We start from the raw sequence: 23,062 nt of genomic DNA on the forward strand, positions 1-23,062 counted from the left end.
TTTTTTTTTTTTTTTTTTTTTTTTTTTTTTTAATCACATTTAATGCAAATCATAAATACATGGGTAAAATAGTAATTGCAGACCTAATATCCTAGCAACGACACCTCTGACACGTGAAACTTATATTATTCAAACTAAAGAAGGATAATTTTTGTTATGGGAGCATAGGACGATTTTTATTAACCAAGTGTCTGTTCAGTTTGTTGATTTGAGTTTTTAATTAAGTTAAGATGTGATTTTATGTGAGAATTTTTTATTATAGTAAAAAAGTTAGATGTGATTGTTTCTGAGAGCTTTTTACTGTAGCAAAACTCGAATTCTAAACTCGAATCGGCGAAATGAACGGGGCCCAAGTGTAAATCATGGAATTCGATGTTACTTTTTAAAGATTTAAAAATAAAGTGTTACACATGTCATAATTCATTAATAATTGTTGTAATTAATCTTAAAACATTTCGAGTGGAGGCAGCCATGTGCCTCTGCTAGAATTAATGTAGCTTCGTCCATAAATTGAAGACTCAATTTACAAATGTTAAAAGTATCTTGGGGTTGATTAATTAAGATGGAATATAGTTTCTATAAGTGCAATTATCGTATGGGAAAATTCACATCGATACGTCGGACAACGATCAGGCCACACGTGGCCCTATGCCTACCACGTCAGTTAGCCCTCGACGCCTGAGCCTCATTGGCCTCTCCCATATGGCATGAGAGCCGAATGTATAAAGGGACCGAGACCGTCGACCTTATACATAGTCGAGGCCTGCGAGACCAGCTCGTGCAAAATAACGCGATAAAGTCGACCGTAAGAGAGGCTACCCTCGGTAGATTTTGGCATGGGCGCAGAGGGCAGAACGTGAGCAACTGGATCCACATCCCAAGGAAGACCCCTGAGGAGATCAGCTGAATATCCCAAGGTTGCGTCTGGGTTTGGAGAAGTTCAGTTGCACAGGAAATGATTACGAGCCCCTAAACCGCCTGAAACGGATCAATAAATGCTACAGAGGATCTACAGAGCCGTAATAGGGGGACAAATGGGATGAGTGAACAGTCCAAAAGGTGCTGACAGGCTACGGTCTAGGCAAATAAGACAATAGGCCACTCGAGTGAATGGGCCTCCTGAAAAAAGGCCCAATGGTCCAAACCGCCTGCCGTTGGGTAAGGCTCATGTAGTACAGGCTATAAAAGGGGGAAGAACCCCGAGAGAGAAAGGGAGATTATTTTTGTATTAAGTTATTCTTGTAAAAAACAAATCAAGAGATATACAATCCAGTGGACGTAGCTCTTGTTTTATAAGGGTGAACCACTATAAAACCTCTGTGTCGTTATTGTTTAGAGGATCATAACATTTACTTCATAGGACACCAATATACCCCTTTGCATATTTAGTTAAAAATACGAGTTTCAAACCGGTAACCCAACGGGCTACCGCAGGGTAATCCGATACGATATTGTTGACTAAAACTGACCGTCAACAGCAACAATACGTTAGGATTCACTAATCCTCCCCCGAAAACTGACCTTATTGTTTTGAGTGGACACCATAATATGAAGAGGCCTTTCAGAGGCTAAATAAGCACCTTGGCAGGCCTCTTATCCTATCAAAACCCATACTAGGCGAGAAGCAAACTTATACCTCTCCGTATCAAAACATGTTGTAAGCTCGGCACTGATTAAAGAAGAAGAGATCTAGTTACCGGTCTACTACGTAAGCAAGAGGCTCCTAGACGCCGAGTCAAGATATGCCCAGATGGAACAGTTAGCTCTCGCCTTAATGGTGGCCTCAAGGAAGCTTCAGCACTATTTTCAGGCCCACACCATACGAGTCCTAACGAACCACCTGCTAAGGCAAGCGTTAAAAAAACCAGAAACCTCGGGTCGACTCTTGAAATGGTCGGTAGAGCTGAGCCAATTCGACATCGAATACATACCGAGGATAGCAATCAAGGGACAAGCACTGGCGGACTTCCTGGCCGAGTTCTCCATAGACCGGTAGCCGCCGATGGAGAAATTAAGGAAAAAAGATGGAAGCTTTACGTGGACGGAACGTCAAATAAAATTGGGTCAGGGGCCGGCGTCATGCTAATAAGCCCAGAAGATCACAAAATCACCTCAGCGATACGATTCAAATTCAAGGTGTCGAATAATGAAGCGGAATATGAGGCGCTGATCGCGGGGTTACGGTTAGCAAGTCATTTAAAGATTGTGAGACTTGAAATTTTTAGTGACTCTCAATTAGTGGTCGGACAGGTGAAGGAGGAATATCAAGCACGGGGAGAAAGGATGGGGGCTTATCTGAGGAAGGTAAAGGAAGAGCTTGTAAAGCTCAAAAGCTATGAGATACAGCAGGTGCCAAGAGCCGAGAATACAAACGCCGATGCCTTGGCCAAACTGGCGTCCTCGAAGGATTCGAACCTAGTAGGGGTCGTCTCCATTAAAGAATTGGAACGGCCGACCATTGACGAGGCGGTAGAAGTCCTGACTATTCAGATGGTTGGGAACTTGATGACACCCCTCGTTCGGTATTTGATGAATGCAGAGCTGCCCAATGATAGAGACAAAGCCATAAGGATCAGGTACAGAGCCGCCAGATACCTACTATATGATGGTTTGCTATACAGACGAGGCTTCTCAACGCCTTGCAGTGGTGCCTAAATGATCATGAGGCGCAAAAGGTCTTCGGGGAGATCCATGAAGGAGTGTGTGGTAATCATACTGGGGGACAATCTCTAGCTCTTAAGGTTTTGAGGTAGGGGTACTATTGGCCTACGCTTAAAAAAGTCGCGTTTCAATACGCTCGGCGTTGCAATAAGTGCCAACGATATGCCACAATTCCTAGAGCGCCCCCAGAGAACCTAACTTTTATTTTTAGCCCATGGCCTTTTGCCAAATGGGGGATCGACCTGATCGGACCTCTACACCTTGTACCCGGGGGCCTTAAGTTCGTTATCATCGCTGTGGACTACTACACCAAGTGGGCCGAGGCGAAAGCTCTTACTTCGACTAGCGAGGCAGCCTACACCAGCTTCATATGGAACAACATTATATGCAGATTCGACGTTCCGCACTCAATCGTGTCTGACAACGGGAAACAGTTTGACAATGCCTCAAAGCGTAAGTTTTGCGATGACTTAGGCATACGAAAGGACTTCTTAGCCCCAATACACCTGCAGTCCAATGGCCAAGTGGAAGCCGTTAATAAAATCCTAAAGTATACCCTGAAGAATAAGCTCGACGACCTAAAGGGAAAATGGGCTGAAGAACTTCCAAAGGTCTTGTGGGCATACAGAACAATGAGTTGAACTACCACAAGCGAAACACCATTCTCTATGGCATACGGAATCGAGGCTGTACTCCCTATGGAGATTGAGATGCCGACTCTAAGAACCGTCATATACAACAATGACATAAACGTGGAAGCCATGAATGGAGAACTCGACCTACTGGAAGAAAAAAGGCCCGACTCCCAATTACGACTCGTCGCTTACCAAAGGAGGATAGCCCGATACTATGATAAGAAGGTCAAACGAAGAAGGTTTGTCCCAAGAAATCTGGTGTTAAAAAGGGTGACGTAGAATACTAAACTAAAAAATACTGGCTCCCTGGGCCCGACTTGGGAAAGACCCTACCGCATAAGGGATGTGCTACGCCTAGGGACCTACGTTCTGGAAAGCCTCACCGGCAAACGGATTCAACACCCATGGAATGCAGAGCAGTTAAAACTGTACTACCAATAGTGCGCGAATTCTTACAAGCTTTCATTATGTTTGGCATTTCATTAATATAAACAAAGCTTATTCATAGCAAGTGTCTAAAAATCAACCCCTTAAATATGTATGTCTAAAAATTAAAGTTTTTCACACACACATGGGGGGAGTAATCGGTTTACGGATCACAAAAAATATACATGTAACCCAATGAAACGTCACCTCCTCCAAGGAGGAGAGACGATCTACTTAGCAAATTTTAAGGAATTTGTTAAAACGATGACCCTAAGGGGTAAAATGAAACATCGCCTCCTCCAAGGAGGAGAGACGATCTACTTAGCAAATTTTAAGGAATTTGCTAAAAGGACGACCCCAAGAGGTAAAATGAAACGTCGTCTCCTCTAAAGCGGAAAGACGATTTACTTAGCAGAATTTTAGTAAACTTAAAAATAAAGGCAATTAGATGCATATAAAATATATATATATATATATAATCCATTGTCTGAATAATAAAAAACAATATTACAAAAAATAGAAATTTTGATTCGGCCCCAGCATCCTAGGGCTCGTCGCCTCCACCACCTTGACTGCCCTTGCCACCATCAGCTGCAGCTTCCCCCAGCTCCGCCGCTGCCCTCGTCACCTTCGCCTTCTGCAGGAGAACCTCCGTCGTCAGAAGGGGCCTCGTAGAGGAAGTCCAAATTGAGGCCAGGGAGATGCTTGTTAATTCTAGCCACGATTTGCTCACCAACAGATAGCATGTCACTGGCACGCATGTCATGCAACTCTTCAGAGGATTTGAAATCCTCGACGGCCTTAGCAGCAACATCTACGTTATTTCGAGCGAACTCGGCAGAAGCAACAAATTCCTTGACTCCCTCATCCTTGCCCAGGTTGTAGCCAACCTGCTTGCCTAGGCTGTATCCCTCCTTTCGGAAGACATCCTTAGAGTCTGCAGCTTGCTTACGGACGAGCTCAATTTCCTTCCGGACGCAGTCCAGAACTGCTTTCACCTCATCTAGCTCCTTGACGGCGATGGTAAGCTTCTTTAAGGTCTCCTCCTTACTATCTCTCTCCTTTTTGAGGAGAGCCTTCAAGCGCCCCTCGATGCGGTCCATTCCCCTACTTCTCTCTTCCACCTTAACCATATCGATAAAGTTAAGAAGAGAGAGGACAATGGAATACCAAATCAAAAGGAATCTGTTAATAAAAAAAGGAGAGAAACAAAAATGCATATAACATATAGACGATGAAGTATACATGGATCTGGAGAGAGATCTGTTGGTGCGTGCGGCCGATTAGAGAAGCCCGAGTCGCACTCTCCCAGTCCTGCTCGAAAAAGGACTCGTATAAAGCTTGGAAGACGACGAAAAAGCGCCGGGGCAGACTCAGTGCTGCTTCAATCTTGGCCAGGGGAACATCAACAATGATGAACTGTGGATCGAGGACCCTTGCCCCGGGAAGCAGCAAACGTTCTTTGGGCAGTGGGGCCTCAGGAGCATCAGTAATATCAATTACCGACGATGGCTCAGCCTCCACCGCCGGCGCCTCAGTCGATCGAGGCCTCTTCGGCCTTAGTGTCTCCCGGGTAGCTGGAGGTTCAACCGTAGGTGAAGGCCTCAGCGGGACACTGGCCGAAGTAGGTTCGCTCGGCCTTTCGCTAGGCCTCTACTTCTTAGAACGCCCATTCTCGCCAGGAACGCGCAGTTGCAGGGTCTTCATCTCAACATCACAATTGAAGTCAGAAACACATACCAGCGACACGTGATGTGAAGTCAAAGAAAAAAAACACTAACCTCCGGCTGTGAAGTTGAAGAAATCTTTGACCTCAGCGGTGTTGTCAGGGGAAGGAAGGAAAAGCAACAGGCCAGAACTTTCCTAGTTGTCACGCGTTAGCAGGACGCTGACGTTACGGAACGTCTCCGGGTAGCTGAAGGCTTGCTTCACCCTTGCAAGATGATTCCCAGAAAGTTGGGGACGGTCCTGGGGAACTGCAGAGTAAAATAGGGTCAGCAGTATATACAAAAGAAAAGAAATAACAGTGACCGCTGTAATAGACGGTCGAAGGAAACTCACTCAGTGTCCCAAAAGATGTTTTCACACCCAGGCGCTTAAAGGGTTTGTCAGCTGGGTGAACGTCGAACATGCCTTTCACCATAAAAAACATCGGCTTCCAGGCATGTGACGATGAGGGCAACCCCTTTATTAATTTTCCTAAGATAGGCTTGGATCGCCCATGACCACTTAAAAAATACTAACCGTCACACCTACGGATCTGGCAAAGCTTATATACAAAAAGAAATTCATCCAAAGGCAGGTCTACGTCAAACCTTTGGTCCCAAAAGACCCACATACTGGCAAAAATATACCAAAAGTTCAGGGCCAGCTGTGTGGGGGAAATGCCGTGGAGGTCACATAAGGACTTTACGAACGGGTGTATGGGGAGTGTCATCCCCGCCATGAAGGCTCGGGTGTATACAGACATATAGCCCGGGGGTGTTGGCTCACCCTAAAGTAGGGATCCGGTAGGAGATACTCGAACCACCGGCCGTCCACGCGCCCCTTCTTGTATGCGCGAACAATATCCCTCTTCCATGTCTTCGGTACCACGAAGTCGGCAGTGAAGGATGGACGGTCCTCGTCTGCCCCTATTGAGGCCACAGGGACGCCCATCTGTCGGCCGCTATTGCCGAACATAACGCCTCCCACTAGGGAGTCGGCGCCACTGGAAGAGCCATCCCCTCGGTTTCACCTTCGACCAGGCGATTGACGCTGTCCTCTTCATCACGTGGATCAGGGGCATAGCCCTCGACCTCCATCAGAAGTGAATCGCTGGTGGTAGAATAAGAAGAAGACTCGGCAGTTGGGGTTGGATCTGGCCTCACGAGAGGCACGAAAGATGATTCCCCTAGACGTTTAATCCCTCTAGAAGCCATTACTGTAAAGGAAAAATCTAAGGTCGGTTCCTATAAGTCAAGAGGGGAAGGGAAGACAATTCGGCGCTTAAAGATCAAATCGGTTAAAGTTGAAAGGTTAAAGCGACGACGGTTCGGGCCTGGGCATGAACTAACCGGAGACTACTCAAACAAAGCGATGACCATTCAAACTAACCCAGAATGCCAAACAAGAAACCCAGACTCACTTAAAATTCCTATAGCCAGTCCAGGACATGGCGGATAATGTCAAAATCAGGTTCCAACATTTCCTGTCACGTCATTCCTAACTATTCCCACCACTTAGGAAACAATCTACAATGTTCCAGGCGCGATAAACAAAATAATTGGAAAGGAAGTTTGAAGGATGCTTACCAGGGAATCAGGAGTGGAAGAGGTACACGAGCTCTTGAGATAAATGTTGCTGGAGCAAGATGTGATCTTGGAAAGATTTTTGCAGAGTTTCAACTGCTTGAAGATGGTTTCGAATGATGCAGACACGAAGAGACCATTTATATTATCCAAAGGTCCTCGACCCCCAGCCGTCCGATCAGGTACGTACACATCTAATGATGGAAGCACAGGGGCTTGATCCGATGGTTAGGGGAAGGACGGGAAGCTAAGGAGTCACGATCGAGTGGCCCAGGTTCACCCATTCAAATAAAAGGCCACGTCAGCATGGTGATTGAACGGACGTGACGTTTACCCTTCTCGAGGGGTTCCGAAGCACCAGGGCCATTATTGCGAAAAAGGTTCGGAGTTAGGCTCCCGCACCCGAAGCAAACAAAAGGAGAACCAGAGCAAACCCCAGACCTAGCTCGAGGCAGTCCGAAGAAAAGCCTCGACCTGGGGGGGCAGCTTTCGTATGGGAAAATTCACATCGACACGTCGAACAATGATTAGGCCACACGTGGCCCCATGCCTACTACGTCAGTTACCCCTCAACGCCCGAGCCTCATTGGCCTCTCCCGTATGGCATGAGAGCCAAATGTATAAGGGGACTGAGACCGTCGACCCTATACACAGTCGAGGCCTGCGAGACCAGCTCGTGCAAAATAACGCGATAAAGTCAGCCGTGAGAGAGGCTACCCTCAGCAGATTTTGGCATGGGTGCAGAGGGCAGAACGCGAGCAACTGGATTCACATCCCAAGGAAGACCCCTGAGGAGATCAGCTGAATATCCCAAGGTTGCGTCTGGGTTTGGAGAATGTCAGTTGCACAGACTATGATTCAAGCCCCTAAACCGCTTCAAACGGATCAATAAATGCTACAAATGATCTACAGAGCCGTAATAGGGGGACAAATTGGATGAGTGAACAGTCCAAAAGGTGCTGACAGGCTACGGTCTAGGCAAATAAGGCAATAGGCCACTCGAGTGAATTAGCCCCCTAGAAGAAAAAGCCCAATGGTCCAAACCGCCTGCCGTTGGGCAAAGCTCATGTAGTACAGGCTATAAAAGGGGAAAGACCCTTGAGTGAGAAAGGGAGATTATTTTTGTATTGTGTTATTCTTGTAAAGAACAAATCAAGAGATATACAATCCAATGGACGTAGCTCTTGTTTTATAAGGGTAAACCACTATAAAATCTTTGTGTCGTTATTGTTTAGAGGATCATAACATTTACTTCATAGGACACCAATATACCCCTTTGCATATTCAGTTAAAAATACGAGTTTTAAACTGGTAACCCAACGAACTACCGCAGGGTAAGCCGATACGATCTTGTTGACGAAAACCAACCGTCAACAGCAACCATACATTTAGGATTCACTAATCCTCCCCCGAAACATATATTATTTTGTAAGGCATGCATAATCTTGTCTCTTTTATTAGTGTTTGTGTATCTGTATGCCTGTTTATATAGAAAGAATTCTTGCTGTCCCACATTGCTTTACCTCTGTCGGCAAACGTGAAGTACCTCCTCTGAGATCGTGTGGACAAGTTAAGCCTTGTTGTTACTTCTTTATTTTTTTATTTCTTATTTTTTCCTGCTAACCTAGTTGACACGGTTTTTAATCATACAAACAATAATTGGAGATGTTCTTGATCTCGGAATGAAATCTATATTAATTAAATAGCATCAAAAGTACATAAAGCATCATTATTTTATTTTAATGTACGTCGAATGCACAAATTACACTATTTATATGAATATTAACACTAAATTCATCATTTACTATAAAGTATGCATAGTTTTAACTATTTCTCACTGTGTGTGGCTCTTAGCACCATTTGTAAGGAATGGCAATTTTAGAGAGTATGGGATGTTCTGGGTGTGGAGATAGTATCATTTTTAAAATTAACTCTGTGGGATGGATACATTATAATGTGTGTGAAGACTGAAGTCTAATGTGAAGATAAACAAAAAAAAAATAGAATAATGTTCTTAAAAGTTTTAGACCCCGTTAATTTCACCGATTCGAGTTTAGAATTTAAGTTTTACTATAGTAAATAGCTCTCAGAAACAATCACGTTTAAATTTTTTATTACAATAAAAAACTCTCACATAAAGTCACATTTCAATTCGAATTAAAAACTCAAATCAGCGAACTAAACGAACCTTTAATGTTAGGTCTGTTTTTTTAAGTAGTTAAATTTGCTTTCAATTTTGATAATATGAAAAGAATTCTTTCAACTCTTATGGGAAAACAAAAGGCTTTGAAAAATTCTCCAATCTCAACCCCATCTTATTAAATAGACGAATATAGGAGGCAAAAGGGCGTGAGGAAGCTAAATATGTTTTTACATCCTACTCAATATGTTTTTAACCATAAAAACGAGAAATGAGAATGTGGTTGTGCCTCATGTTAAGTTTATTTATAAGAAAAACAGCTAGCTTACAGTATCGATCCATCTACTACATTTGCAGGGCTGATGAATGGGGTGGAATTAAGGGTGAAAATTGCTATGGAGAAACAGAGCAGATTTTCAAGGAGGGATATAGAGGAAAAGGGTCGGATCCAAGAATGATGCGAGTGGTGGAGAATGTGCTTGATGATCTGAAAACAAGAGGTGTAAATGTTCAAATGCTTAATATTACTCAGCTCTCAGAGTACAGAAAAGAAGCTCATCCCTCTATTTATAGGAAGCAATGGGAACCTCTAACTGAGGAGAAAATATCAAACCCTAAAAGCTATGCAGATTGTCATCATTGGTGCCTACCTGGAGTGCCTGATGTGTGGAATGAGCTTCTCTATGCCTACATTTTTCATCAATGACCCAAAAAAAAAAAACAAAAAACAAAAATCAGTCAAAGTCAATAATTTTTTTTTATTTATTTTTTCCCTTTGTACTCTATGAAGTTGTTACCAATTGTTTCCTCTTTTTTGCGTAGACCAAAAAGTGTAGGGGAGACACAAGAAAAGGAAACAATGGTAAAAGAGAAAACACTAGTTATGAAGGTCTTTAGTCTTTTTCTTACTACATTTGTCTCATCACTGATGAAGGCTACTTTTTCGCTTCCCTTGCCGTGTCACGTAGGATTTTGTTTAAAAATCATTTACTATAAGGGTGATTTTTACGTGTGATTTTATGTAAATTTAATATATAAAAATTTAATTTACTAGTATATTAACGTATTAGAGAAAGTCACTTATTATAAAAATGGTTTTAGAAGGTATTTCTAAACTACAACTTCATTCTAGTCTTGGCTTGAGTCTAGCTGGATAAGATTTTGAAGTCAGCGGCCTAATTTGAACTCAACTTAGGAGCACTCCTTTCATTTGATGAGTAGTGCGGGCGCTAGTTCATTTTAGCAACATTTGAGTTCAAGTTAATAGATTTTGTGATGTCAGTGGGGGATTTATTGTGTTTCTAAAATTATCTGAGTACGTCATTTTTTGTTCCTATAATCCTTTAGTTTCGAGAGGAGAAAAAACTGAGATTTGAAAATATTTTTGAATCATGAGCACTATTTAAGATCCGTTTGGTATAAGGGTTTAAATCAAGATAGTTTGACTCTTGTAGATTTTGAACTGTGGAGTTTGAAATTGAATCTTTGAGTTTGAATCATGTATAGTTTGACCTTGAGGTTCAAACCAATTAAAACTAGAGATGTCAAAAGGGTCGTGCCGGGCCGGCACGACCCTTCTAACCCCAGGCCCATGGCGGGCCTGGGCCGTGCCTGGCACGGCCCTGCACAGTGCAAGGCCGTGCCAGGGCCAGGCCTGAGGAGAAACCCTCAGGCCCAGCACTGACCCTTGGCCCTAGTCCATAAGGGCCAGGGCTGGGCCTGGGCCCAAGCCCTTCACGGGCCGGCCCTAGCCCTTTTAATTTTTTTTTTCAATATTTAATTAAAAAAAAGAAAATATATCATATGTCCCCAAAAGATATGATTTTATTGAATTGAGATAATACAAATAAGTACACATAAATGATCAACTCGTTAAAAACCTTGTCACGTAAACCTCGTGGGAAGATCGGTACAAAACCTTAGCGAAGGAAAAAAGAGTACAGTATTCTAGGATAAGTAAATTACAAAACCTAAGTGCTTCTAGAAGATTCTGTTATGTCTAAACTCAATCTTAACCTAATTTTCTTAATGAGTTTCACTTATGATTAGCAATATTTTTAGGATTTTTTTTTAATTTCAAATTTGATGACAAAAAAGAAGTAATATATCATATGCCCAAAAAATATGTGATTTTATTGAATTAATATGAATAATTATAAGAACATGACTGGTTAATCAGACGGCATAGGTCGGCCAATTAACCCTAAAATGCCTCAAACTTCATTAAAATTTCATGTCGCGGGCCTGGCCCTTCGTGTGCCTGGGCCTTGGCGGGCATGGGCCGTGCCTGGGCTGCGGGCCTCAAACATGAGGCCTAACCCAGGCTTTTCTGGCGTGCTGTGCCGGCCCGGCCCATAACGGTACAAGGCCGGGCCGGGCCGAATTTACTACTGTAGCGGGTTGGGCCGGGCCGTCCATGGACGGCCCAGCCCAATTGACACCTCTAATTAACACTAAGAAGAAGATAATTTTATTTTTTAGGATTTAAAAAGGTTAAAATATCATATCATGATTTAAATCTTAAATCTTTTTTATTTACACCAAACATGAATTTTACTGGGCTCGTTCAAATCACTTTTTTATGTTTTGGAAATAAACACGGGTTTAAAAAATGGCTTTCTCCCTAATAACCGTGCTTACATTGAATATAGGACGCAGCCCAAGAATCTCCGACTCCCAAATAATTCAGTTTATTATCATAAAGAATTATTAAACATTTATGAGGCTTCTGGCTTCCTTTTAACTTTATATGACATTGGCTTAGTTTAGTAGTGTTGTACATTTTGAAAAAATTACCTTTTGCTGTGCTGAAGGAAGAAGTAGCTATTACAAAAAGCAGTTGAGTGTTTGGTAAATTATAATTATAATAGCTGTGCTTGTTCTAAAATCAGTATAATAGTGTTTAGTAAATTATGAAATTAAATTGCTGTGGATAATTAAAAATTACGACTATATTATATTATACTATAATATAATATACATAATTACAATATAATATACATTTATTATTATATTTAATATAATAAAAAACTATTATTATATAATATATTATATAATTATGATATATAATATAATAATATTATTAAAATAATAACTGAAATAATTGAAAATTACGATTATAGTATATTATATTATATTATAGATTGGGAAGATTGTAAATTTCAAATTTCATTAGAAGTATTATGAAAGTTTTATTAATTGTATTATGTTGATTTCTACACAATCTAAAAGTTAAAGTTGTCTTTAGGCTGCATATGATTTTGACTGTAAATTTTTCAAAAATTCTTTAAAAAATACTTTTAAAAAGATTTATCAAATATTAAAATTAACTTTTGCCACAAGTAGAAGTCAATTTTGGAAACGAAAAATAATACAAAACTAAGCCAATATCATTTTGGATGTTGCAAATTTTGTAACTCATTATAGTGGCAGTGTTTGCTACATTCCCCGAAGCGGGAATCGAGTAGCCCACTATTTGGTTAATCTTGCTTTTTTTTACGTTCGGTTTCGTTTGTTTGGATTGATGTTATCCCTCTATGTATCAGGACTTTGTAAAAGCTGATGCTTTATTTATCTAATTAAAGTCAATCTACTGTTTTCTCAATAAATAAATAAGTACTTTGATAATATTATATTATATTATATTACGAGTCTGAATTTTAGATTGAGAATATTGTAAATTTTAAATTTCATTATGGGTATTACGGGTATTATAAAAGTGTCATTAATTATACTATGTTGATTCCCGCACAATCTAAAAGCTAAGTTGTCTTTCGACTGCTTCTGATTTTGGTTGTAGATTCTTAAAAAATTCTTCAAAAGGCACTTTGAAGGAGATTTACCAAATACTAAAATCAGCTTCTGCTGCAAGTAGAAACTGATTTTAAGAAGAAAAAGCAATACCAAACTAAGCCATTATCTTCTACTAACTTATAGTTCATTTACTACTATACTAGTTTAGGGTTAATATGAAGGACATTCGAATTAGTAATGGAGTGACCCGAGTGGGCATTAATTTCAAACCTCATCCCATAACAATAGGACAAAATACACTTAGCAATAAAATTATGAGTGTGAGGTAACCAGCTAACAATGCAACAACCATTGGATACGGCATTAATAGCTCGTCAATCATACTAAATTACTTATCTAACATGAAAAAAAAAAAAAAAAAAAAAAAAAAAAAAAAAAATTTTTTTTAAAAAAAAAAAAAAAAAAAAAAAAAAAAAAAAAAAAAAAACTAGTTTCGATTAATTACTTATCTAATATGAAAAAAAAAAACTAGTTTCGATATCTCTATAGATACTAGTTGAGACACGTGCATAAACTAAGTCTTCTAATTAAAACAAGAAGAAAAATAAATATTTTAAAAAATCACATCTAAAAGAATTAAAGTTATATAAGAATTTTGAAAAAAAAAATTAAGTAAGAAAATATTTGAAAAGAATTTTTTTAATATGAAAGAAAGTATATCAATTAAAAATGTAAAAAAAAAAGGTTAAAGTATATAAGGGAAAAATTTAAAAAAAAAAGATAATAAGGCAAAAGAAAAGAAGAAAATTTTTTAAAAAGAAAAGGAGGAAAAATTAAGAACAAAGTGTATAGGAGTTTTAAGCGAAAGAAAAGAAAAAAACAAAAAACAAAAAAAGAAGAAAAGAATGTAAAAGATAAAACGTAAAGGAATAAAAGAGAGATTGACACATGGCCAAAAAATAATCTCTTTACTCTTTAATGTATGTTTTAGATTAGATATTATAATTATCACGAACAACCTGTAGTTTTATAATGTTAAAATATGGTCATCATGTCTATAAAAAAAATAATACTAACATGAACCTTTTTTTTCCCATTTCATTTTGGTTTGGAACATGAACCTTTTTTTTTTCCAATTTTATTCAACTGGTTCTAAATCATGAGGGAAAAAAAGGAACAATGTTAAAAATTCAACTCTACGATATCAAAATGTTTTTTTTTTTTTTTTTAAGTGAGGTTTCATTTTAATATTATAAAAAAAAACACAATATGTGTTTGTAATAATTATGAGAAACAGAGAAATATTGAAATACAAAGTACCAGAATAACTTTTGTTTCCATGAAACCGAAAAGAAATACTAAATTACCAATTTACCCCAAACATTGACGCCATTATTAACACACATAAAATCCTCTTAAAAGGGTGCATTCTGATTCTTTTTCAATGAAATGAATTTTTAGCCGAAGCAATTTCTCTCTGAAAAGACTCTCAGAAATTTCTATTGTGCTATTCTCCAGTTTCCACTATGCAAAGGTGGAACAAGAAGAAAACCCAGTTCCCTCTACTCGCATTGATCTTCCTCATCTTCATCATCTTGTCGATCCTCCACAACGAACGCAGCATTCTTCAAATCCAACAAGATGATCAACAACAACAACAACAACACCAACAAGAAGGTCACCATGTTCGTCCCCACCAGCAAAATTACTTCACCTTCGTCAAGCCCAATCTCCTCAGACTTCCCGGTCGACCCCTAGGTCTTCTTCTTCTTCTTCTTCTTGAATCTTCCGTCGGATTTCTGGCTTTCGTTTGATTCTTTACGTGATGAGCTCAAATGAGGGTGTTTTTTTTTTTTTCCTTTTTTCGGGGTTTTTTTGTAGAGGTTATCGATAGGTTCACTAAATGCAATTCCACTAGAGAGAACAGTCGCCGGAAAATCGAGTTGACCGCTGTGTCCGGTCAACGGCGCCGGAGAAAGAGTACGGAGGAGAAGTGTGATGTGTTCTCTGGGAAGTGGGTGTTCGACAACACATCGTACCCGCTGTACAATGAGTCCGGGTGTCCGTACATGTCGGACCAGTTGGCGTGTCACAGGCATGGGAGGGATGATTTGGGCTACCAGTACTGGAGGTGGCAACCCCATGGTTGTAATTTGAAGAGGTCAGTGATTGGTGTTTTTTTAGCAAATTCTTGAGAATGTACTTGCTTGTTTTGATGGTTGCATTTGTTTTAGTCTTTTGGAGATCAATGAAAGTATTTGGTTTCGCCTGATTTGGTATATTTTTGGATTTTACTTGTGGGAACAAGAACAAGCATTTTTTTTTTCCTTTATAGTCAAGAATGGCATTTAATTTATATGATGAAGGTAGAGTTTACTTTCAGTTTGGTCCTGTTCTTTTGCAAATTCTTGGAAATGTACTTGCTTGATAGTTGATGGCTGTGTTTTGGTTGCATGGAACTGGAGTGAGTCCCCAATTCATACTTTACTGTTAAAATTTGAAAAAATAAAAATACAAATTAATTTTCCCATTAGAGTTGGAATAAAATGAGGCTGTTTAATTGAACTTGTGTAATTGGAGTCTTGTTGAGTTTACTTATGAGGACAAGAATAAGCATCCCCTATGAAAGAATGGTACATAACTTATGTGACAACTGTTGAGTTTTTTATTAGTTTGTTTGTCTGGTTGGTTTTGTTAGTGGTTTCTTGTAACTGAAGTTGCTTATGACCTTTTTTTTTTTTTTTTTTTTGTTATATATGAACTGGAACCTCCATTTCCTATTTCGAAGTTAGTTAGCTTCTTTCTACAACTAGTAGAGTTGGGACATTTCGAGTTCTTTACACCAAAGGACAGACAATTGAAACGAAGTGAAAGTATTGTTAGGCATATAATTAGGATGTTGTCAAAACGTATATTCCCTACAATCAAGTATGTTATGTTACGCATGTGACAGTATATATATATTTTTTAATTTGATTTTACATTTATTGATGGTTGTTCCTTTTCCTTTTAGGTGGAATGCGACTGAAATGTGGGAGAAGTTGAGAGGAAAAAGGCTAATGTTTGTGGGGGATTCGTTGAACAGAGGGCAGTGGATATCAATGGTGTGTTTGCTACAGTTGGTGATCCCCGCAGATAAAAAATCCATGTCGCCAAATGCCCCTCTTACCATTTTCAGGGCAGAGGTGCTTAAACTACTTCTCTAAGATGTTGTATGATAAGTCAACTAGACCAAGCCTTTGCTCCATACGCTACATAAAATGGTTCTCATAAAACCAGGGGAAAATAATGCTGTTCCTACAGTATTCTCGAGAAGTTAATCATGATATGATATGGATCTTGAATCTATGAAACAACATAAATATGTTGGTGGCATTGCATTTCCTCTTGTTGTAAGCAAGCATAGGACATGAATAGATGAATATCTGTTGTTAATGTTTCATATCCTTGTTCTTCATTTGTTCATTTGTCAATTTGCAGGAATATAATGCGACTATTGAATTTCTATGGGCCCCACTTCTTGTAGAATCAAATTCCGATGACCCTGTGAATCATAGATTGGATGACCGAATAATTCGTCCTGATTCAGTTCTCAAGCATTCCTCACAATGGGAGCATGCTGATATATTAATTTTCAACACATATCTGTGGTGGAGACAGGGTCCAGTTAAGCTGTTGTACGTATGCTAACAACAACAAGATAGGTTTCAGTTTAGAAAAAATTTTCTTTTAGAACTTCATGCACGAGCATCTGAATCAGGTCTTCCCCTAATGCAGATGGAGTGCTGAAGAAAGTGGTATTTGCGAAGAGTTAGATGGTCTTGGAGCCATGGAATTGGCCATGGGAGCTTGGGCTGATTGGGTAGCATCTAAAGTGGATCCTCTTAGGAAGCGGGTATTTTTCGTGACAATGTCTCCTACACACCTTTGGTACGTGCCCAAACTCTCTCCACCAACATCCCTTTAAGCCTAATGAAAATCTGCAATGCTATTGAACACTATATCAATAAATTTGCACTTAATGAAGCGATCAATACATTTTTCCTAAATGTTTTATGTCAAGTTTAGGGTTATTTCTTTGTGGCTGATGAGTGGTCTTGATTAGCAGAGAGTAGTGCTTGACCTTGAAGTTTACCCTTTAGTTGTTCTAGAATAGTGTGCTTAATTGCATGTTAAAGCTAGATTTTGGTTTGTCATTATTCGGCCAATAGATGTTAAGAAGGGATGGATTTTTATTGTCACTGCAATCAGAAGCTGCACAAAATGATTGGTGGTCGTCGTCCATCCAATGAGTTTTCTTTAAAACTTCACCGTGATGCCTATTTTCCCGGTAAATTTGGGCCCATTCGTTTCGCTAGTTCAAATCACAACTCAAGTTTTTGCTGCAGTATTTTCTCTCAAAAATTCAAATGCAACTTTTTTTTGTTACAGTGTTTTCTCTCAAATAAATCTACTTTTTTACTTAAGTTCTCAACTCAAACTAGCGAAACAAAAAGGGCCTTGATTTTTTACTAATGCAATCTACCAAAGTATAATATAAAGAGCGTTTCCATTGTTAGCAATGTGGACAAAATTATGTAGCAGCTCATTACCACCATCTAAACCCTTTAAATTTTAGAAAGCAGCCTCCGGTTTTGTCATTTGCATTATCTCGTTGTTGTTTTCCATAGCCCAATTAGAACCTAAAACCAATAAGTATTTGCCACTATCTCAGGAGTCGAGAATGGAAACCAGGAAGTGAAGGTAATTGCTATAGTGAGAAAACTCCTATAGATTCAGAGGGTTACTGGGGAAGTGGTTCTGACCTGCCTACCATGCGCATGGTGGAGAATGTCCTTCACAAGTTGGGTTCCAAGATTTCAGTGATCAACATTACTCAGCTCTCAGAGTATCGAAAAGACGGTCACCCGTCAATCTACCGCAAGTTCTGGGAGCCTCTGAAGCCGGAGCAGTTGTCTAACCCTCCAAGTTACTCTGATTGCATACATTGGTGCTTGCCTGGTGTACCTGACGTATGGAACGAGTTGTTCTTCCATTTCTTGTAAAAACAAATATGAACATTGTTTGAAAGGATTTTCGTTTCTGCTTTGAGCTTTCCCATTGCAATGGGAAAAAGGATGTACTTTTGTACCGGCATAGTAAAATTCCCAACTCTTAAGGGTATTGTTTAAATGTTTTCATTCTTTGAAAATATATGTACTGATCTGATATGCAACTTATCATGTGTTGTAACTAGAATTGGCTATTTAAGGGAAGGTAGTTACTTTGTCTTTTTTGACTTCTGTGAGAATTTGTTCAACAAAATCAGACAAAGTGGTCCTTTATTATTTTTGGTCTTCAACTCTTTTCCTAATAATAACAACACAGATTAGAATACCAACGCCCTTTTCCTCATTAGCCTAATATTCAATCCTGTGCAATTATTTGCATAATCATGTCATTATCAATTACCAATTACCAATTATTATTAGGGGATTTTTAGGAGCAAAAAAATTGAATTATCGGTAATTTTTTACTCTCAACTGTTAGATCTATATTAAAAGTTATTTGTTTTTCATACATTTTTATTTGATATGATTTTAATCATATATAAAAGTAAAAAAAAAATTGATCATATTAATAGAGAGGTCATGCAAGAATAAGTCCCTTAATATTATTATACGATTAATGTTAAACGCCATGATAGTAAATTCACGTGAGTATCACTAGTAACATTATAATTGATTTTATTGATTTATTTTTTTTTAGAAAAATATTGTGATTGAATTGACATCTTCAAAAGTGATATGAAAGGTTTACTTTTGTACTGGTATTAATATTATTGGTAACTTATATTATTTCTGTTAAAGGATTAAAGTCAAAGTCAATATGAGTTCGGTGATTAATTCATGAGTTATTTATTAGGTGAATTAATTGTAAATTAATTCTAAATAAATTTATTGAATTATTGTTTTGAGTCTTATTTAATATGAAAAGGCTAATATATGACTGTTTTGATCAGATAACTTCTATGTTGGGTTACTTGAATTGAAACTGAGGCTCTATGTAAGTTTTTCATATTAAATAGCTTGAGAAAGAAGTTTCTCGGAACAGGAACCGGTCGACCGGTTAACGGAGGCGGTTGACTGGTACGTAACTTTTTGAGTTGTTCTGTATAGGGACCAATCGACCGGTGGTTTTTATAACTACTGGACCGGTCGACCGGTCATAACTGTTATGTCAAAAACTGACTTTGTGCAATTTTTGACGTGAAATTGACTTTGGAAAACCTAAGTATTGAGGGAATATAACTTCCTAAACTCTATAAATAGCCCGCTAAGTCTCATTAATCATTCGATCACCTGAGAGACTTTTTGGGGGTTATTGGTAAGGGTTTCTGAGAGAAAAAAATTGTTTAAATCTCAAGAATGATTTTTCCTTTGACTCTCTTGTGGTTGGAAGGAGTTCAAGAATACCAAGGGAGATTGAACGACGTGTGCTCACTCACACTCTGATTGTGAAAACGAGAATAGCAAAGAAGACTAGTTGGTTGAGGCTCTTCCGGTTGCTATTTGGAACGCTTTGATTTGTCAAACATATTGTCCATAATCTCTAAAGGTATAATTTAGATCTTTAGTATTTATGTTATATAGCATCATGAACATGTTCTTGATTGGTTTTGGCATTGATTAAAAATTTTAAAATTCCGTTGCGCACTCGATGTTGTTTTTTCAATCGTATAACTTGAGTTAAATAGACATAATCAAGCACATTTTATCAAAGTTCATTTTCGCGCATAAAGTCCAGAAGACAAGAGAACTAGATGTCCATCAAATTTGTTCTAGTGACAACATGGAAGATTTATTAATAGAGGCACTCTTTACAGCTACATTTGAGAAATACGTGTCGACTCAAAGATCTTTATTGTTGTTGAAGAAGACATGTTGACATGAAGAGGAGGCTACTGCATATTGTACTTTTTTTTCCTTGGCATAGGTTTTGTCCCATTGGATTTTCCTAGCAAGGTTTTTAATAAGGCAGTTTCAAACGCAAATCCTACAAGAATAATGCATTATTTTTCCCTTCACTAAGATTTTTTTTTTCCAAAAGGGTTTTTTTTTAGTAAGGTTTTTAACAGGCATATTTTTTGGTAGGTGGACATCCAAGGGGGAGTGTTGTGGAACAATTAGTGTGGATGCAACCACTTCATATTCCATAACCTCTCATTTAGATCACATTATCTCCTTCCTAATTCCTTCCTTAATGTTGTGTATTATCTCTCTATAATACCTATCTTAATGTATATGGAACTCATTTCTTTTGCCGTAATTACCTCTACTTATGGCTCTTAGCCTATAAATAGAGATGGTATGAGCATGTTTGGATCACTCCTCACAAATAAATGAAAGATTAGAAAGTTGTCTTGACTCTCATATTCTCTTATATTGTTTTTGTTATTCTTTTTAGTTTCCTGCAATATTTTGGTGTTTACATTTATTTTATAACAGGTTTTTAATAAGTGAGGACATTTTTTATATTTTTACAATGCCGTAAATTGCATTTACCAAAATTATGTTATTTACTAATCTTTTTATTTACTAAGACCATCTCTAATATAAATGCTAATGCTAATTGTATGTTTACCATCAAAAAGTGTGATATGATATATTATTTTCATTTTTGCTCTAATGCATAATGCTATTTGAAATGTTAAATCTACTTTTTTTTTTTTGTAATTATTAAGCTTTAAAAGTTGTAAAAGTAAAATAATTAAAAAAATTTGCAATAATTACGTGAAAAAGTAAACATTTCAACCGATAGCAATCAAATGCTAAATTTTCCTTATGTTGTTCAACAAATAATATTGCATTGGAGAGTGTTTTTTACACTTAAATGTTAAATTTTTAATTGATACATCAATTATACCATTGCATTGGAAATGTTCTAATCTTTTTAAGGGTATGTTTGTTTCACAATTCAAAGTTCTTAACTTGAGTTGTGTGTGTGAGAAAAAAATTGTAATAAAAAATGTGAATTTAAATTTTTATAAAAGAAAACACTATAGCAATAAAATTTGAGTAACTTGAGTTGTGAAATTAACAATGCCCAAAACTTTATGCTATTAATTTTTTGGGTAATCTTGACAAATATGCCTTGAAAATACATGAGTCGTGATTTTTATTCTGTACTCTTGATTCATAACCATTTTTAGTCAAATAATTACACTAACAAAAGGTATTTATCAAGAGTAGGAGGTAAAAATCTAGACTCACGTACTCATAAATGTAAATTCTCCATTTTTTTCTTTTTTTTTTTTTTTTTTTACTTTTCTCAATATGCCATTTCCCTAAATGGCCTAAAAAGTGGTGGCTCAATTAAGGACAGCTCGTTGGGCTATGTTGGACAGAATTATGTTATTTACTAAGACCATCTCCAATACAAATGCTAATGCCAATTGTATGTTTACCATCAAAAAGTATGATATGATATATTATTTTCATTTTTGCTCCAATGCGTAATGCTATTTAAAATCTTAAATCTACTTTTTTCTGTAATTATTAAGCTTTAAAAGTTGTAAAAATAAAATTTTATGTTTAAAATAATTAAAAAAAGTAAAAGTTGCATTGATTACATGAAAAAGTAAACATTTCAACCGATAGCAATCAAATACTAAATTTTTCTTATGTTGTTCAACAAATAATATTGCATTGGAGAGTGGTTTTTACACTCAAATGCTAAATTTACAATTGACACATCAATTATATCATTGTATTGAAAATGCTCTAATATTTTTAAGGGTATGTTTGTTTCACAATTCAAAGTTCTTAACTTGAGTTGTGTGTGAGAAAAAAATTGTAATAAAAAAGTTGAATTTGAATTTTTATAAGAGAAAACACTAGCAATAAAACTTGAATTGTAACTTGAGTTGTGGAATTAACAATGCCCAAAACTTTATGCTATTAATTTTTTGGGTCATCTTGACAAATATGCATTGAAAATACATGAGTCGTAATTTTTACTCTTTATTCTTGATTCATAACCTTTTTTAGTCAAATAATTACACTAACAAAAAGGTATTTATCAAGAGTAAGAGGTAAAAATCTAGACTCATATAATCGTAAAGGTAAATTCTCCATTTTTTTTTTTTTTTTACTTTTCTCAATATGCCATTTCCCTAAATGGCCTAAAAAGTGGTGGTTCAATTAAGGACAGCTCGTTGGGCCATGTAGGACAAAATAATGTTATTTACTAAGACCATCTCTAATACAAATACTAATGCCAATTGTATGTTTACCATCAAAAAGTGTTATATGATATATTATTTTCATTTTTACTCCAATACATAATGTTATTTGAAATATTAAATCTACTTTTTTCTGTAATTATTATGCTTAAAAGTTGTAAAAATAAAATTTTATGTTTAAAATAATTAAAAAAAGTAAAATTTACGATGATTACATGAAAAAGTAAACATTTCAACCGATAGCAATTAAATGCTAAATTTTTCTTATGTTAATATTGCATTGGAGAATGTTTTTTACATTCAAATGCTAAATTTACAATTGACACATCAATTATACTATTGCATTGGAAATGCTCTAATATTTTTAAGGGTATGTTTGTTTCACAATTCAAAGTTCTTAACTTGAGTTGTGTGAGAAAAAAACTGTAATAAAAAAGTTAAATTTGAATTTTTATAAGAGAAAACACTAGCAATAAAACTTGAGTTGTAACTTGAGTTGTGAAATTAACAACGCCCAAAACCTTATGCTATTAATTTTTTGGGTAATCTTGACAAATATGTCTTGAAAATATGAGTTATAATTTTTACTATTTACTCTTAATTCATAACATTTTTTTAGTCAAATAATTACACTAATAAAAATGTATTTATTAAAAATAAAAGGTTAAAATCTAGAGTAGTAAATTCTCCATTTTTTTTATTATTATTAATTTTTTTTTTTTACTTTTCTGAATATGCCATTTCCCTAAATGGCCCAAAAAGTGGTGGTTCAATTACGGACAGCTCGTTGGGCCATGATGGATCCCAGTAGCACCAGCCTGTGATCCTTTAGGAGCTCTGCCAAGAGCGAGAGGTTTTCGCTGCTATGTGAAACCAGTCTCACGCGGTGCCTTCCACTCTAGTAGTCACGAAACCCAGGCCTTCGCCTAAGTTG

General features: G+C 37.2%; 2 protein-coding genes across 2 annotated transcripts in view; both read left to right on the forward strand.

Moving 5' to 3' along the window:
- Nucleotides 1–9,858, forward strand: part of LOC21392811 (protein trichome birefringence-like 34) — a 17,033-nt gene extending 7,175 nt beyond the window's left edge. The window contains exon 5 of the mRNA XM_024162690.1: nucleotides 9,510–9,858. Within this exon, the coding sequence (XP_024018458.1) occupies nucleotides 9,510–9,858 (349 nt within the window). The remainder of the gene's footprint in view (nucleotides 1–9,509) is intronic.
- Nucleotides 9,859–14,349: 4,491 nt separating this feature from the next.
- Nucleotides 14,350–18,168, forward strand: LOC112090709 (protein trichome birefringence-like 35). The gene is made up of 6 exons (XM_024162678.1): nucleotides 14,350–14,663; nucleotides 14,787–15,066; nucleotides 15,919–16,090; nucleotides 16,386–16,582; nucleotides 16,683–16,835; nucleotides 17,620–18,168. The coding sequence occupies exons 1-6, from the start codon at nucleotides 14,432–14,434 to the stop codon at nucleotides 17,948–17,950; spliced, it is 1,365 nt and encodes a 454-aa protein (XP_024018446.1). The 5' UTR covers nucleotides 14,350–14,431; the 3' UTR covers nucleotides 17,951–18,168.
- Nucleotides 18,169–23,062: the final 4,894 nt, after the last annotated feature.

This window comes from Morus notabilis, unplaced genomic scaffold, assembly GCF_000414095.1.
Source record: "Morus notabilis unplaced genomic scaffold, ASM41409v2 Scaffold258, whole genome shotgun sequence".
In the NCBI taxonomy this organism is placed as follows: Eukaryota; Viridiplantae; Streptophyta; class Magnoliopsida; order Rosales; family Moraceae; genus Morus; species Morus notabilis.

What these genes read in the sequence shown, in the direction of transcription:
- LOC112090709 (XM_024162678.1), top strand. Translation starts at nt 14,432, where the DNA reads ATGCAAAGGTGGAACAAGAAGAAAACCCAGTTCCCTCTACTCGCATTG. An exon ending in CATGGTTGTAATTTGAAGAG is followed by an intron (nt 15,067 to 15,918) that starts GTCAGTGATTGG and finishes TTTTCCTTTTAG; the next exon opens with GTGGAATGCGACTGAAATGT. An exon ending in CAGGGTCCAGTTAAGCTGTT is followed by an intron (nt 16,583 to 16,682) that starts GTACGTATGCTA and finishes CCCCTAATGCAG; the next exon opens with ATGGAGTGCTGAAGAAAGTG.